General features: G+C 38.5%; 1 protein-coding gene across 7 annotated transcripts in view; it reads left to right on the forward strand.

The window, feature by feature from the left end:
- Positions 1–16,574, forward strand: part of MMP16 (matrix metallopeptidase 16) — a 189,304-nt gene that overhangs the window by 126,711 nt on the left and 46,019 nt on the right. For all 7 annotated transcript variants that reach the window (XM_064154540.1, XM_064154541.1, XM_064154542.1 and 4 more), the window contains 2 exons: positions 1,103–1,264; positions 4,499–4,716. In XM_064154540.1, the coding sequence (XP_064010610.1) occupies positions 1,103–1,264; positions 4,499–4,716 (380 nt within the window). The remainder of the gene's footprint in view (positions 1–1,102; positions 1,265–4,498; positions 4,717–16,574) is intronic.

The following is a 16,574-nucleotide window of genomic DNA, read 5'->3' on the forward strand; positions in this document are numbered from 1 at the left end:
GAATGCTTCACGTGTCAGTGAGACAGGAACATGCTTCCAGGGAGTGATCCTTCCCATGCCAAACTGGGGAAAAGTGAGCAATACCCTGGATGTGGCCCTCTCCAAATGACTGTAATGCACTGTTCCAAAATCTTGTTGTATGACAGGTTGACTACAGATAGAATCTGTGCAAAAACCTCATAAAAAGATATGCTGAGCTATGTCTCAGATGAAGAAATATAGACAAAATCAATACCATAGGCATCCAGCTCTAAATATGTAGAAATACTCCTGTTGGCTTTGATATATATTTGTTTCATAAATTCTACTGCCAGAACTTCTAGTTGTGCCTGATACCTTGTAATAAAGAATGAAAGCATCATTTTTAGAAGGAAATAATACAAAAGTTAGATCAGTCTATGATGCAAGTGTCATTTTATTTTTCAGACCTACCAAAATAAACCAGTTCTAGTATTTAAGCAAGCAACTAGACTTAATGAGGGAATTACACAATAAAACAAATAAGGGCATCTTATTTTGAGAAGGGTTGCACAACAGCCATGTTTTCTTCATTAGGATTTCAGTTATGGTGATTTAGAGCAGCCACAAATAATCAGCAGGTGTCTGATTGCAAGCTCTTGGACTGCTAAGTTCTCTGTGGGGGTTGCCTTAAATAGATAGTCTCGGTTTGTCAAGTTTACCACACAGACCAAGAGTGTTTTTCCTTTCAGAACAATGCTTCAACCCAAGTATTTTTAGTCAAGTTCACTGCACTTCAAGTCAAAAGTTGCACAAAAGCCTAGGCATGAGGTACATGACACTTGAACGCGACGCTAACCGTGTGCCTCGGCCATGAAAGATTACATTTCCTGTGCCTGTAAGAGTATTGTATGTTACATGTAACAATACTTATTTCTGCTTTTGACAAGAGGGAAGGCTGCTTTTGCTACCATGCTGTGCTTTTGATTCCTTATTGAGCCTTACCTTGCAAAAATCAAACTCAGTCAAAATGTTTATTATGTGCCAAGTCCTCCATTTGTGCTATTTCTGTTGTTATGCTTCTGGTTTTAAAGGCCTTTTTCTTCTTTTTTTCTTTTGTCCCCTCCCTTTCTTCTCTTCATAGGAAATGATCTGTTTCTAGTTGCAGTGCATGAACTGGGACATGCTCTGGGTTTGGAGCACTCTAATGACCCCACTGCGATCATGGCTCCATTTTACCAATATATGGAAACCGACAACTTCAAACTGCCTAATGATGATTTACAGGGCATCCAGAAGATATATGGTATGTTATGCTTTAAGTAAGCAAGGTTATCTTTTTTCCTTTACAGTGTCAGACCACTTTCCAAAAGGGTGTGTTAGTACGGTCAGTGCCAGTCGTTATGCCAGAGGCCTTCTTCTGAACAGGCCAAAGGTTCTGCTAAAACTCTTTTACCTTGTTTCTCACTCTTTGTAACTTGCATTCAAATTTGTACTTGACTAGAATAGTAGTTCCAAATGTTTTTAAAAGCCATCCACAAAATCTCTGAAAAAAGAATCCCAAATTATTGAGAAATTAAGGCCTTTGGCTGTAACAAGCTTATTTCCACAGCAGTTCAAGACCTTGCATCTGGATGAATATCATGATGATTTCTCAGTTTATCAATTATCAGCTGCCTCCTACATATATAAAATTTGTGGTCCCAGAAAAAGACTTTTTTTGTGATAAATATCACAAACTGATCTCAAAAGAATTTTACTACTAGCTCCAAGTCTTGAGCTACTTGGGAGAAGTTCCACTTTTTTAAAATATGTTTATTTAGGGTTTTTTGTGGCCTGACATAAAAGACATATGTGATGTAAATAAGTTCTGCATCTACTGAATTCAATTTCATAAACAAAGGTAACTGAAAATTTAAACAATAATGATAAAAGAAAATTCTGATTATGGGTTGAATGCACCACTCATTCCTGTGCTACTTTATGCTTCCAAATATGTAGCCTGGCATAGAAGATATATGTGATGTAAGTAAGTTCTGCATCTACTGAATTCAATTTCATAAAGAAGGTAACTGAAAATTTAAACAATAATAATTACAAAAGAAAATTCTGATTATGGGTTGAATGCACCACTCATTCACGAGCTACTTTTCTGTACGCTTCCAAATAGGTGCGTTTGTATTTGGTTTTAAAGGCTGATTCTGTTGGAGTCTGTTAAATAGTCCATGTTTTCTGTAAAAATATTTTTTACTTTTCTCACCTACAATGAAAACTCTGTGGTATCTGTATGCTGTTCCTATATATGTGTTGCTGCTTAGGGCTGGGCTCACCAGGATAGTATCCAGTACACATAATTGGGAATTAACTTGCTGAATATTCCTCAAGTAATTCTGTATTTAATTCAGTTTTGTGCTTTCAAATATTTTCAGTTTATATTATATTATATTTGTTTGTCAGGTTTATACTGAATATCAGCAGGACCTACTTCTGGTTTATCTTTAGTACTGGAAAGCACAACAATGATCATGCAGAATAATTGTGCTGCTAACTAGAACTCTGCAGACACCATGGTGATTTATATTAAGAAGCTTTAACTGTATATATATCAGTAATTTAGCAATTACTGGTTAATATTTTCTTAAAGCATGAAGAGTTTCAAGATGATTGGCTGATCAAGTTTTGGTTGGTTGTTTTTTTTTTCACTGTGCGATTAGCTGGAAGGAAGGAAGGTTGTTTCTCATGACCTCATAAGTTGGTAGTCTAGACTTAAGGGCTAGACAAGAATATTTTTCTGAAAACCAACTGCTAAGCTTTAACAGCTGTGGGCTATACATTAGTAGGAGAAATGTGTTACCCCTGGGAAGTAATATCTGACATCACCACCAAATGGCATATGAAAACTTTGGTTTGAGGTTAAAAACTTTCCAACATGAACTACTACCAACTGATTCCTTTGCTGCCTTTAAAATCAAGAGCTGATTTGGAATCATATGCCTCAATAAAAATGTCACACCTATTAAAATAATTACTTTGGTCTGCAGTATTCCTTGAAACAGCATTATTAACTGTAAATTATAAATGTCACAAGCTTTAAAATTGTGAATTAACTAAATACCTTATTAAATTGTATGACAACCATTTGGCAAGTTTAATATTTCCTTACATACTCCATCTTGCTCCTTAAAAATATATTTTTTTTAAGTAATCAGAAGTTTAAATGCCACCTCTGCATCTTTAGGATTGCCTTACTATTCTAAAGTCTTTCTGAAGCTGGTCATGCAAATTATATTTATTTTTAAAAGTCAGAATTCATTCTGTGTTTAAATGATGTGGAGAGAGGCCTAAAGAGAATAAGCAAAATTGAAGTTTTCATTTTGTTTCCAGAAACTTTACTGATTCATATGAAACATCTTATCTTTTTGTACATGGAAAATACTTAAATGTGGTAACACTTGCAGAAAGAGACATTTTCAGTACACCTATTGCAAGTCATTCAATATGCCATTAGGATTATGAAAAGCATCTGTCTAGGATGGCCTTTCGACTTTCATGTAGAGAAATTATGAGTGGGATAGTTATTTCACCTGTCATCAAACTCTGTAAGTTATGACAGAAAATGTATTACAAAGAAGAAAAATGTTGTTAAACCACTGGACAGAGTTGTAGATTTTCATTGTAGTTCTTTTAAATCAATTTAGCCTCAGAACAATTCCTTTAATTTCCAGCTACCAGCTAGCCATAAAAATAAAAAGAAGGAAATCAATTTCAGAATACTGATGAGAACATGTAAATTACAGTTTTCATTTGTATGGATGCCTAGGTTCCAGCTTCAGGAGCTTCTGTATGTATCAAGGAGCATTGGGGAATCATAGAGTCATAGAAGCAACCAGGTTGGAAGAGACCTCCAAGATCATCCAGTCCAATCTAGCACTCAGCCCTAGCCAATCAACTACACCATGGCATTAAGTGCCTCATCCAGTCTTTTCTTGAACACCCCCAGGAAAGCTTATTATGTCCTGTCACTTGGCCTATAAATTGGGTCAGTAGGAAATAACAAGTATTCTATATGTATGCATATATGAATTGATAAGTGGAAGCTGAAATTATGAGTTGAAAATCCACTGAGTACTGATGATCTTATTAGGAACAGGGGGGTGGGTTTTATTTTCCTTTATTTTACACAATAGACAATGATTCTATTTAAACAGTTCTTTCTCAATTGATAAAGTATGTGCTATGAATTCTTATCTGAAATGATGGTGGACTACATATCCTTTGCAGGTTTTATTGGAATAGTGTTCCAATAATGAAGGAAGATTATGGATAGTTAAAATTAATTAGCTTCTTAATTTGTGCCTTGGTTTTATGGTAGCCATTCATTATACCCTTTAACAACACAGGAAAAGTGTGTTAGGTCACTTTTTCCACTCCCTGTCCACTGCAGGATTTGCACCACTTACAGCAGGTTTTTGTTGTTCAGCTCTTTTTTGAGTGCCACCAGTGGGCATTTAAATTACATCCTGTTGCTATATGTTTAAAGGTCCACCTGACAGGATCCCACCACCAACAAGACCTCTGCCAACAGTGCCCCCACATCGCTCAATTCCTCCAGCAGACCCACGGAAGAATGACAGGCAACCTAAACCTCCTCGGCCACCCACTGGTGACAAACCTTCCTATCCTGGAGCCAAGCCTAACATCTGCGATGGGAACTTCAACACTCTGGCTATTCTTCGCCGGGAAATGTTTGTTTTCAAGGTAGGAGGCTGTGAATTTCTCAGTGTTACATCAAATGTCTGTGTTTCTCCTTTTTTTTTTTTCCTTGTTTTTTTTTTAAAGCAAACTCTCATTCATCATGACTCCACTTTCCCAGCCTGCTCTCAGTTAGAAAGTTCAAGAAAGAAATTAAAAAATAAACATACCCATGGCTTAAATGTCTAGCAGAGGACTGCTGTAATGTTCTATTTTGGGAAAATACTCATGTCAGCAGAAACTGCAGTGCCTCAAAATGTAAGTGTAAATAAATGCTGCATATTATGGAGAGATAAAAAGTGTAAATCGGCTCGTGATTAACAAGAATGATTTTGTTTGGAGCACAGCCACATCCAGACATACAGTAATTGTTTCTTCAATGTTTTGTGGTGTCTTGTTGTTTGGGTTTTTGGTGGTGGTGTTTTTTCACATGGAGCTATAATTTTAACTTTACAATTAGATGTGTCATTGACAAAGGATGTTTGTCATTGTGTTGTGGTTGCATTGAAGCCACAATGTCTAAGCAAAGGTCTTCACCACAAAAATCTTATTGCAAATGTGTAATTGTTTATTTCCATTCATCCTCTTGCTCTGAGCTGACAATGTGGTATATACAATAAATGAAAATAAGCAAACTGAACTGAAAAGTAACCTTTTAGAATAGAATCAACCAGGTTGAAAGAGATCATCCAGTCCAACCTGTCACCCAGTCCTAGTCAATCAACTAGACCATGGCACTAAGTGCCCCATCCAGTCTCTTTTTGAACACCTCCAGGGATGGCAACTCCCTAGGCAGCCCATTCCAATGTCAATCACTCTCTCTGGCAAGAACTTCCTCCTAACATCCAGCCTATACCTCCCTTGGCACAACTTGAGACTGTGTCCCCTTCTTCTGTTGCTGGTTGCCTAGGGGAAGAGACCAACCCCCACCTGGCTACAGCCTCCCTTCAGATAGTTGTGCACAGCAATGAGGTCCCCCCTGAGCCTTCTCTTCTCCAGGCTAAACAACCCCAGCTCCCTCAGCCTCTCCTCATAGGCCTTGTGTTCCAGGCCTCTCACCAGCTTTGTTACCCTTCTCTGGACATGTTCCAGCATCTCAACACACTCTTTTGCAGAGACTCATGGACACCCAAGCTCTCTTAGAAGGATGATCTGCAGTATGATTTCCATAAGGCATTGAATGTTGAAGAATAGTTACAGATATGTTATTATTCAGCCTCAAGTCTTAAACAAATTTACTGATAGACAGTGCTGTGTGAATGTTCCAGAAACAGAAACCAGAATAATCTATTATTTTGAACTACTGATGTGTCATATTTACCTAAGAAACAGGAAACGTAGGGTGTTTGTTTTGTAAATAAATTTTATACAATGCTAACTTCAGCATTATAGGTAGGAAAAAAAAGACCTTTCACAAGAACAGGTAACAGTTTTCCTTTCAGCAATAGTGTAAGTGCAATGACACCCCAAGTTCAATGGCTTTTGTTGTCATAGAATCAACCAGGTTGGAAGAGACCTCCAAGATCATCCAGTTCAACCTAGCACCCAGCCCTTTCTGATAGGACTTATTTACCTTGTATGTTTTCTTTTTATGTAATCTATCACTCCATATAAATCTTATTAACAATGCTATCCAGGCTTTCACTTTCTTCAGCACACCTGAAAAAAACATGTAGAAATGGCTTTACATTAATTCATTCAAAATTATTGAGCTACCTTCACAACCCAATGGGCAGGAAATATTTTTTCCCGTAAACAGCTAAGGACTTTGCCAGCCCTGGGGCTGTCAGCCCTTTGCATTTGAATAGATGGTATATCTCAAACACTGGGAGGTCCTGAACCATCAGTCTTTTTATGATTAAAACTCAAAGGTTAAGGAAGAATCTAATTTTCTAACTTGACATTAAACAGGATATGAAAATACCTACTTCAATCTCATGTCTTCCACCTCAACATCAATATATAACATATTCTCATTTATTTTAGACATAAATCAATAAATAGCGAAATACTATTCCAGTAACACAAAATTTCCTGTCTAGCCAAGTCTGTGTTCTGGGACAAATAGATTTACCACCATTACTAATTACTCTTACATGTTTTGCTTGAAATTACAAATCACATTTTCTTTAGAAAAGTTTACTTCTTACTGCTGTACCACTACATCTTTACTATAGTTTGTGTGCTGACTAGTGTATAAACTGTGTTTATGTTCCAAAATTAAAACTTCATTTGTAATCCACACCCTAATGAAGAAACAGACTAAAATGACTGGTAGCAGTTTACAGATTTCATGTTTAGTATATGACTCTCCAAAATGAAGTTGCTGCAATCATAAAAGCAATGTGTTGGGAAGGGAAGAAAGACATTGGCTTTGTCCAGATTATTTTTTTTATGGGTCGCACAGGTCCCCTTTTCTCCTCAGAGTACTTGGGAGCATGGAAAGGCATGACTTGGATTAGTGTGCTAGGCAGTGATGCTTACTGAAGTGTACAAATATACTTGCCATTCAGTTTGAGCCACTTTGCAGAATCTTGGGAGTGTAGGTTATAAGTAAAAGCTCAACATGTAAGACTGTAGCAGGACCAGAGCAGGAATTAACTCTCAGAAAGTATAAACAGGAATAGGAACTAAGTACAGACAAGGCATCCAGAAATGGAAGAAGCAGAACTGGAGGTTCTGTGCTCTGACATGACAGAAAAATCCCACAACTCTTTGCCTTTGCTTTCCAACACTAGTACAAGGACAGACTGGGAAGGCATAAGAGATGGGCTGACAGCCAGGTACAGAGAGGCGGAGAAGAGGAAGGGACTGATGGCAGTACTGTACCAGGTGGAAACAATTAAAGGTGAATTATAACATTCATTGGAATAATTATTTCTGGATACTTCCCAGATTAGTTATATTAATAATGTTGGAGGCTAAATCAAATTATATCCTTTTCTTTCTTCATCTTTAATGATTGTGTAGTGGTAGACTTTACTGCCTTCTAAATGACACATATTGAAAATAGCCACTTTTTTTATCTCATGGGCAAGTCTTAAGCTCAGGAGTTCAGTTTGTTTAAATAATCCTTGGAATTGCCTGGGAATGTGGCCGCAGCTTTGTGAGCCCTTTTGAATATATCAAATTCTAGCTTAAAGTAGAACTGAAATGTGAATGGTAACAGTTTGAGATACACAATGGGTTTTCATAGTAGACAGCAAACAATATTAATTTCAAGAATATTGTTTTCTCTTGGCTGTTGAGCTATTAGGTATACTTAAGAGTATCAGAACACAGGCCAGGATGTATTCTGCTACTCTTATTATTAGAATAATAAGAGTATTAGAATATACTTAAGAATATTGGAAACAGTTTCTGTATTCAGTCAAAGTGACGAGCTTTGCCTGTTGTTTGAAGAATATCTGTCATTCTCAAATGGATATATCCAGAGTAAAACTTAATAACAGTAAACTTAAAGGGAGAATGGAATTTACATTTATTCATCCCTTTTTATTATTTTGTTGTCACGTTGACAAAGTAACAATCCTAGCAATACTTGACAAAAATTGTAGGGTTATAGAAATTAAATGAAGAGGGATTGTGAACAGTTAACATAGAAGTAAAGCTATCAGCTTGTTAAAGATTCCCCAAGGATCATTGAATTAGAATTTGTTTTGGTAGAAATGACTGGATTTTAAAGAAAGCAAAGCTATTTTTCATGAAATATACATGGATTAGTGGCATATAAATGCATTGTCCCTAAAGGGCTTCTTCCTGAATTCTTTAAATTAGATGCCCTTAAAATGCCCCTTCAAGCTGTAAGGCTTGGGGACCCAGTATGCTATGGAATAAATACAGTAGTTAAAATCAATTCATTGTGACTATTGGTTTCAGTTGTCATCAGCTGGTACTTTTTAAGTGTGTGGAGTTTGTCTTAATTGAATGTAGTTTTCTAATTAGCATTATTATTTACTACATGCTTGAACTGGTACAAGCAACCATCAGGACAGAAGAATTTTGATGCCAAAATTCCTGAGTGCCAAGTTTTTATCTTCAGATTCCAGTTAGCTTCTGTATTTATGCTGAGTGTAATTAGCATTTAGCTGTCACTCTAATTTCCAATCTTTTCTCCAGCTATCTTCTCGCTCTGTTTAGTTAGAACTCCCCTGGGACACAGAAAATGGCTGAAAATGGAGGAAACCAAATTAGTCTTCCTTTTCTGAGAAAGTTATGCAGAATGGCCTGACACTGCCTTTAATGGAAGAACCTCTCAACCATCCTATATAGCAATATGTAGTATCCTGCAACACTGTCTTCTCCTTAAACTCTCTGCAGAGTACTTCAAGGGCTACAGTGTCATGAAAAGGAACGTCATTGTTAAGGTCACCAGAAAATGTCCAGTTAGTGAAGAATTTTACTGCATCTATTTCCACTTTTTTTCCCCTCTGTTCTGTGCAGTTCACACTGCTTTTCCAGTCTTCAGTAGCAAAAGAGTTTTGTAGATGAAGTTTTGAAGCTAGGAGCAGGTGTTGCTATGTTGGAGCATAGGAGAGCCCTGCACAGGGACCTCGACAGGCTGGATGGGCAAAGCCCAATGGGATGAGATTGAATAAGGCCATGTGCGGGGTTCTACACTTCAGCCACAACAACCCCAAGCAGCACTACAGGCTGGGGACAGAGTGGCTGGAGAGCAGACAGGAAGAAAGAGAACCCTGGGTAGATAGGAGGCCGATCATGAGCTAGCAGTGTGCCCAGGTGCCCAAGAGAGCCAGTGGCATCCCAGTCTGTATCAGGAACAGTGTGGCTACTAGGACAAGGGAGTTTCTTCTACCTCTATACTCAGTGATGATCAGGGCCACACCTTGAGTCCTATGTACAGTTCTGGGCTCCTCAATTCAAGAGAGCTGTTGAGATGCTGGAACACATCCAGAGAAGGGCAACAAAGCTGGTGAAAGGCCTGGAACACAGCCCTGTGAGGAGAGGCTGAGGGAGCTGGGGGTGTTTAGCCTGGAAAAGAGGAGGCTCAGGGGGGACCTCATTGCTGTCTACAACTACCTGAAGTGAGGTTGTAGCCAGGTCAGGGTTGGTCTCTTCTGCCAGGCAACCAACAACAGAACAAGGGGACAGTCTCAAGCTGTGCCGGGGGAGGTCTAGGCTGGATGCTAGGTGGAAGTTCTTGCCAGAGAGAGTGATTGGCATTGGAATGGGCTGCCCAGGGAGGTGGTGGAGTCACCATCCCTGGAGGTGTTCAAGAAGAGACTGGATGAGGCACTTAGTGCCATGGTCTAGTTGACTGGTTAGGGCTGGGTGCTTGTTTGGACTGGATGATCTTGGAGGTCTCTTCCAACCTGGTTGATTCTATGATCTAGGATGCCTTATCAATAAAGGTACTTATGTTAACACCTGCACCTTTTACATAGTTTAAAAGAATGTTCAAAGGCAATGGTTGCATAGAATGTGTTATCTGTGAAAGGATGCAGCTCAAGTAATACTGGTTGCTTGTTCTGTTATTTCTGAGGCACATACAGCTTGTGTTTGACTCTACGTGCTGATTGTTTCTTGGCAACAAAATTACTTCTAGCTCTGCTTCAACAATCTGTGTAATCCTGTTAATATCCATTTTCTTTACATCCTTTTCAGTTTCACAGATTTTAGCAAAATCCTAATTTTTTTTTTTTTTTTAGCAGATTGCACATAGAAAAGTACCCACTAAATTTGCAATACAGCAAGTTGGAGGGACAGGTCACTGTTCTTTACGTGACACAGGTCTTTGCTTCACAGAACATCTCACAGAGGTTGCACTGCTCCTGTTTTATGCTAAATCTTAAAACACACACACACAAAAAGATCAAATTAAAAAAACCCAAACACCTCCAAACCAACCAATAGAAAACTCACAAACCATCCAACCAAAAAACAACCAACCAACAACAAACACAAAAAACCTCAGCCAACCACTACCATAAAAAAAAAAAAAAAAAAAGGATCCTATATAATCTACAATGATTTTTTTAATCCATTTGGGAAAATTTAACTCGCTCCTTGAAGAACTGTGTGTCTAACCACTCCTGTGCTATTTGTTGATCTGCAACATTAAGTATAAGAGAAAGAAGCTTGTCCATCAGCCATTATGTGCAGCTCAGAGAACTGTCTTCTGAAATGTTAATACTGCAGACAGAATACAGAACCAATGCTAGGAAGGGTTTAACAGCCTGTATTTTGCTATTTTGTAGTAATTGCTCTACAACTGCAGAAATTCATTTTCTGACCCTTCATCTGCTAAGAGCTATTGTAAAAAAAACATTTATGACATGCCAAACAAGCCAAAGCCATTAGGCTGTCATTACCCCCTGGCATTAGTTTAGAGTGTAGATGCTTTCATGTGTTACTTTGTAGATGCTGTTTCATATCTCTTTCAGAGTGTTTGTATTTGCTTAGAGTATGCTCTTAAACACACACAAAAAAATCCCACCCTGTTTCTTGATATGTGGTAAACATATGAGACTTTTAAGCATTTTGGCATCGGCTCTATAATCATAACTGGCAGGTCTAATGAAAAAAGTCTCTGAGATAGGGGGAAGATACTAATAATAACAACAAGTGCAGGCGGAGAAACAGGTACAATATGAGACTTGACTCCACCCTGCTTGAAAGCAAGCTTTTCAAAGCTCTCCTGGTCTGTGTAACTAGTTTTTAGCGTGTGATACTGTGGACATCTGAGCTACTGGTTGCAGCCTGGGAACTTTCAGTAGCGGATGCTGTAGAAATAGACACTTTGGGATCTGAGAGGGAAAACCACATAGTGTCTCAACTGTAGAAGTCTGGGAAGAGAAGCAACTAAGCCTTCAGAAAGTGGACTCCCTTCACCTTGCTGTTAGGAAGATCAGTCTGGTGGAATTTGCCATTTTTTAACACATCAAGAAGGAGAGTTACTTTAGTTTGTGCAATTCAGGTTATACATTGAAAAGGATAGAGGTGCAACAAAAACTCAGTGGGGACTTCAATGTATCACAGTAGATCAAGCCCATCGGAAATGTACAGAATGGATATTTTGTGACACAAAGCCAAACTACAGAATGTCAAGAAAGGACAAAAAAAAATAAAACCCAGGGACAGGTTGAAATTCTAAAACTTCATAGCTTGTATATTTTTGATAAATGGATGCTTTCACTGACAGAGATAAAAATATTTTCCAAATGTTACCTAAACCTTTCAGTGTGCTTCTAAGCTAAGGGAAGGGGGTTTAGCTGATACGTCACAGGTTTAAAATGGAAAGCACAGTCTGTTCATCACTGTTTGGAGAGTAGGAAGCACATTCCTCCCAGCTGCAGAGGAATTTAGGCAAGAAGGTAATCAGCTGGATAATAATTGTACCAGAATAGTTAATTTAAAAATCCTTCTACCTTTTCACCTTTAAAAAATTGCCTTGGACTTTATTACATAGTTTTATGTGTATTTGAATGAAAGCAACTCAGTCATTGCTGTGCTTATTACCCAACACCTACTAGCCTACAGGTATATTTGTACCCTTAGAAATATTATGCATTGAAAGATCTACAGAATCGTTACATAATTAGTGCTTGATTTACAAATTCATCAGTGTGGGGGGTGTGCATGTCAGTGAAGCTCGTAAGCAACTTGAAGTGATTAAAAGTCTGTACTATCTGGCTGATACAATTTGTATCATTCATGCACTACCCCATTAATAAGTGCAACCTTAGCAGGATACATGACTCAGTATCTTCAGTAGAGCTTTAGATTTCCCAGAAAAAAATAGTGCTGTTTTGTTTTGTTTTTTTCCCAAAAGGCTATGTTTTCATCAGCAAACAATGTGGTGTAAAAGGATTTGATCTATAGCAGAGCAGATGATACTGAAATCTTCTCATATCCATCACGTGCTTTACTTTCTATTAGATACAGTTTGTTCTCTGAAGCCAAACAGTTCCACTAAACATGTGGTTTAGATTTTTTTGAGGAGCAGTCAGCCCTTAGACACTGACATCTTTGACTGTGGATGCCTGGAGAATGTGCTACAAAAGATTTTTGTCTAATGCAAGAGATTACCATCTTGTTACTATGTAGTCTCTCACACCATGTTGACCTAAATAAACCCTCACATGCAGAACATGTATTATCTCTCCTGATACCATTTTTTTGCATGGCACAATGGTATCTGTTGCTTGACTACCTCTATACTGTAAGTTTGGATGATGTGCATTGCAACACAGCTCAGGGATAAGGTGTAGATATTACAGCTGTGCCAAGACATCACCTTGACCTTACAGACTGTTATCCTTCTGAATTTTCTTTTCCCTGAAAGAAAAACAAGGCAGAATACTTTGCTTAAAATAAATTTAAACATAAGTAAAAAACTGTTCATTCTAAATCCTTGCAGATTAAACACTAGACTAGATTGTCCAGAAGGATTGTGAGGTCTCCATCTTTGGAGACACTCAAAAGCCAGCTGGACATAGACCCGGTCAACTGGCTGTAGTTCACTGCTTTGAGAAAAGAAGGGGGTTGAATTTCCAGAGGTGCCTTCCCACCTCGCACACTTTGCCTCTATCAATTCACTAAAATTTTACTCTTTTGCCCACTCACTTGCCAGTAGCATTTGATTCATTCTCTCTTTTAGGATGTGGCCCTCACAGGCAATGGACTGTGAGATTTGAGAGGAGACTGTTTAGTGGCTTTAGTATTCAGTGCAGAGGAGACCATGCAGGGGAGACTGGATTGTGCAGCTGCTGCTCACAAAGCATTAGCAAGAGGAGGAAATGTCCACTCCTTCCAGCTGTGTAAGGCAGATCCTTTGTTGTCTCCTTCTCCTGTCTTCAGTGTTAAAGAGAAATCAACCTTCTTTGTAGGGTCAGGATCTGGGCTAAAATGCTTTATTCAAAGACTGACCCAGTCTTTGTGAAGTGCTTACCCTGATGAGACCTTAATACAAAGTGCATACCCTACCCCAGAGCATCCCCAGAATAAAAAGAGCTACTTCAAACACTTCAGGGTGGACAAACTAACAGAAATACTCACATGCTTCTGTGAACTCACATACAAATGCAATGTTAGGATTTAGGACAACATTTGTAAAGGTTTGGACAGAAACACGACTCTTAACAAATTCTTGTTTCTGATTTAGTTTTAGTCTAATAAATACTGAAAATTGTGAGATCAAGTATTTGTAAATCATAGGCCAAAATCCCAAGAATTAATCATTCTTTAGGAGCTTCCCTGTTTTTATTTTTTTCAATAGGAAGGAACTTGTTGGAGTCTGAAGATCTCTGTTACTTTCTTTATGCAAAAGAATGAAATGAGTTAAATGTGTATTTTTAGGAAAGTATTTTTAAAAATACTGAATAAAAAGGGGAATTATTACTTTATCTAAAAAAAAAAACAACCAAAAAACCACAAGTTCAGTTGTGTCCAACTGAACTTCTGGGCTCCTCAATTCAAGAGATGTTGAGATACTGGAATGTGTCCAGAGAAGGGCAACAAAGCTGATGAGGGGCCTGGAACACAGCCCTGTGAAGAGAGGCTGAGGGAGCTGGGGGTGTGCAGCCTGGAGAAGAGGAGGCTCAGGGATGATTTCGTTGTTGTCTACAACTACCTGAAGGGAGGCTGTAGCCAGGTCGGGGTTGTTCTCTTCTGCCAGGCAACCAGCAACAGAACAAGGGGACACAGTCTCAAGTTGTGCCAGGAGAGGTCTAGGCTGGACGTTAGGAGGAAGTTCTTGCCAGAGAGAGTAATTGGCATTGGAATGGGCTGCCCAGGGAGATGATGGAGTCACTGTCCCTGGAGGTTGTTCAAGAAAAGCCTGGATGAGGCATTTAGTGCCATGGTCTAGTTGATCGGCTAGGGCCAGGTGCTTGTTTGGACTGGATGATCTTGGAGGTCTCTTCCAACCTGGTTGATTCTATGATTCTAAGGTTTTACAGGATCTCTCAGCAAATTATATCATGCATATAACATGTTCCTTGTGTATTCATAATCAGTATTTTTCTTAGTCATTGAATAGACCTTTTCTTTTTTTCTTCCTGCATGTGGAAAGGTTGCTTTGAAATCTTAGCTGATCATTAACTTGTCTTCAATCACATACTACCAAGTGCAAGAAATACAGAACAATTATGGTTCTGCATAACACTACTGAATAAGTGAAGTACATTAAACATCCAGATGATGAGACATACATGAAAGACTGGGATATTTACTTAGGAATAACTCAAGCTTAGACAGAGAATCTGTGAGGAAAATATGCGCACATAGGCCCTCAGTGGACAAAATCATTTGCATAGGGACTGATAATGTGAATTAATATTGAAAGATCAACTTTACCTTTTTTCTTCAATTCCCCCCTCATAGTTACACTGAAAGAATCCTGTGCCCCTAGCAATTTATCTGTTGTTACTTTAGTACAACAAAAAAGACTAACAAAAAGCTTTAACTGAAGACTAGAGTACAAAAAGTATTTAACTTTGTAGAACTTGTCTGTTTTAGTGTTTGAGCAAACTGATTAAAAATATTCCACTGACAGGAGACCAGAAAAAAAAAATATTGACAAAAATAATTGCAAAAATTCACAGCAAGGAATAATCTAAAATTACATGAAGGCATATCTTCAATTTCCTACCACTAGCAAGTGTTATCTTGTAATATTAACAATACATTTATTTTCATTGGGGCTACTTCCTAATGGAACCAAAGGGAGTAATTGTGGAAACACTTCAAGCACAAGACTTAATTAAAATTTCTTACACAAAATTGTGGCCTTTCAAAGGATTTAAGTAAACATTTTGAGAAACAATTGAAGTGGCTTTTAATATAAGCTTTTGAAGCTTATATTTGGGCTTGAAAATATTTGCTTGATCTTCATTTGTAGCTGAAGTTTTATATTCCAAAAGTGTTTGTATTTTTTTTTTTAATTTTGGGGTTTTCTTTGTTTCTTTCTTTCTTTTTTTGTTTTTCCCCCCAAGGGGTTGAGGGTCCAGAATGCAGAAGTTTGGCAGGCATCTGAAGAAAAATAATCTCACTTGTTCCTCTGAATTAATCATTTTCTACACAAAATAATCCTGTGTTACGAAATAGTCCAGTCTGCAAATAAAAATGAGACCAGAATCATTCTAATTACTGATGTGACAAGACTTAGATGCTTCTTGAAGCTGGAAATCATGCTAAATGATCTCTTAGCTGAGCCATAGTTCATTCTGGGCCCCCCAGTTTAGGAGGGACATCGAGATGCTTGAGTGTGTCCAGAGAAGGGCGACGAGGCTGGGGAGAGGCCTTGAGCACAGCCCTATGAGGAGAGGCTGAGGGAGCTGGGCTTGTTTAGTCTGGAGAAGAGGAGGCTCAGGGGGGACCTTATTGCTGTCTACAACTACCTGAGGGGTGGTTGTGGCCAGGAGGAGGTTGCTCTCTTCTCTCAGGTGGCCAGCACCAGAACAAGAGGACACAGCCTCAGGCTGCGCCAGGGGAGATTTAAGCTCGAGGTGAGGAGCACTGGAATGGGCTGCATGGGGAGGTGGTGGAGTCGCCGTCCCTAGGACACTTCAAGGCAAGGTTGGACGTGACACTTGGTGCCATGGTCTAGCCTTGAGCTCTGTGGTAAAGGGTTGGACTTGATGATCTGTGAGGTCTCTTCCAACCCTGATAATACTGTGATAAGATATAGGCTTATTCATGCAGATTAACAGTATTTTTTTACTAAGCAAATCCTTCTGAGCTCTGTAGTTTTCCAGTCTAGGTTTGCCAATGATACCTAGCTGAGTTAAGAAGGTAGAAACCACTATTTATGGCCTGGGCTTAACTAAATATTTCATTTGACTTCCTTCAATATTTTCTCTTTCCTCATCTAGAAATTTTGATGAAGCAGATGGTACCTTCTG

Source organism: Pogoniulus pusillus, chromosome 14, assembly GCF_015220805.1.
Source record: "Pogoniulus pusillus isolate bPogPus1 chromosome 14, bPogPus1.pri, whole genome shotgun sequence".
NCBI lineage: Eukaryota > Metazoa > Chordata > Aves > Piciformes > Lybiidae > Pogoniulus > Pogoniulus pusillus.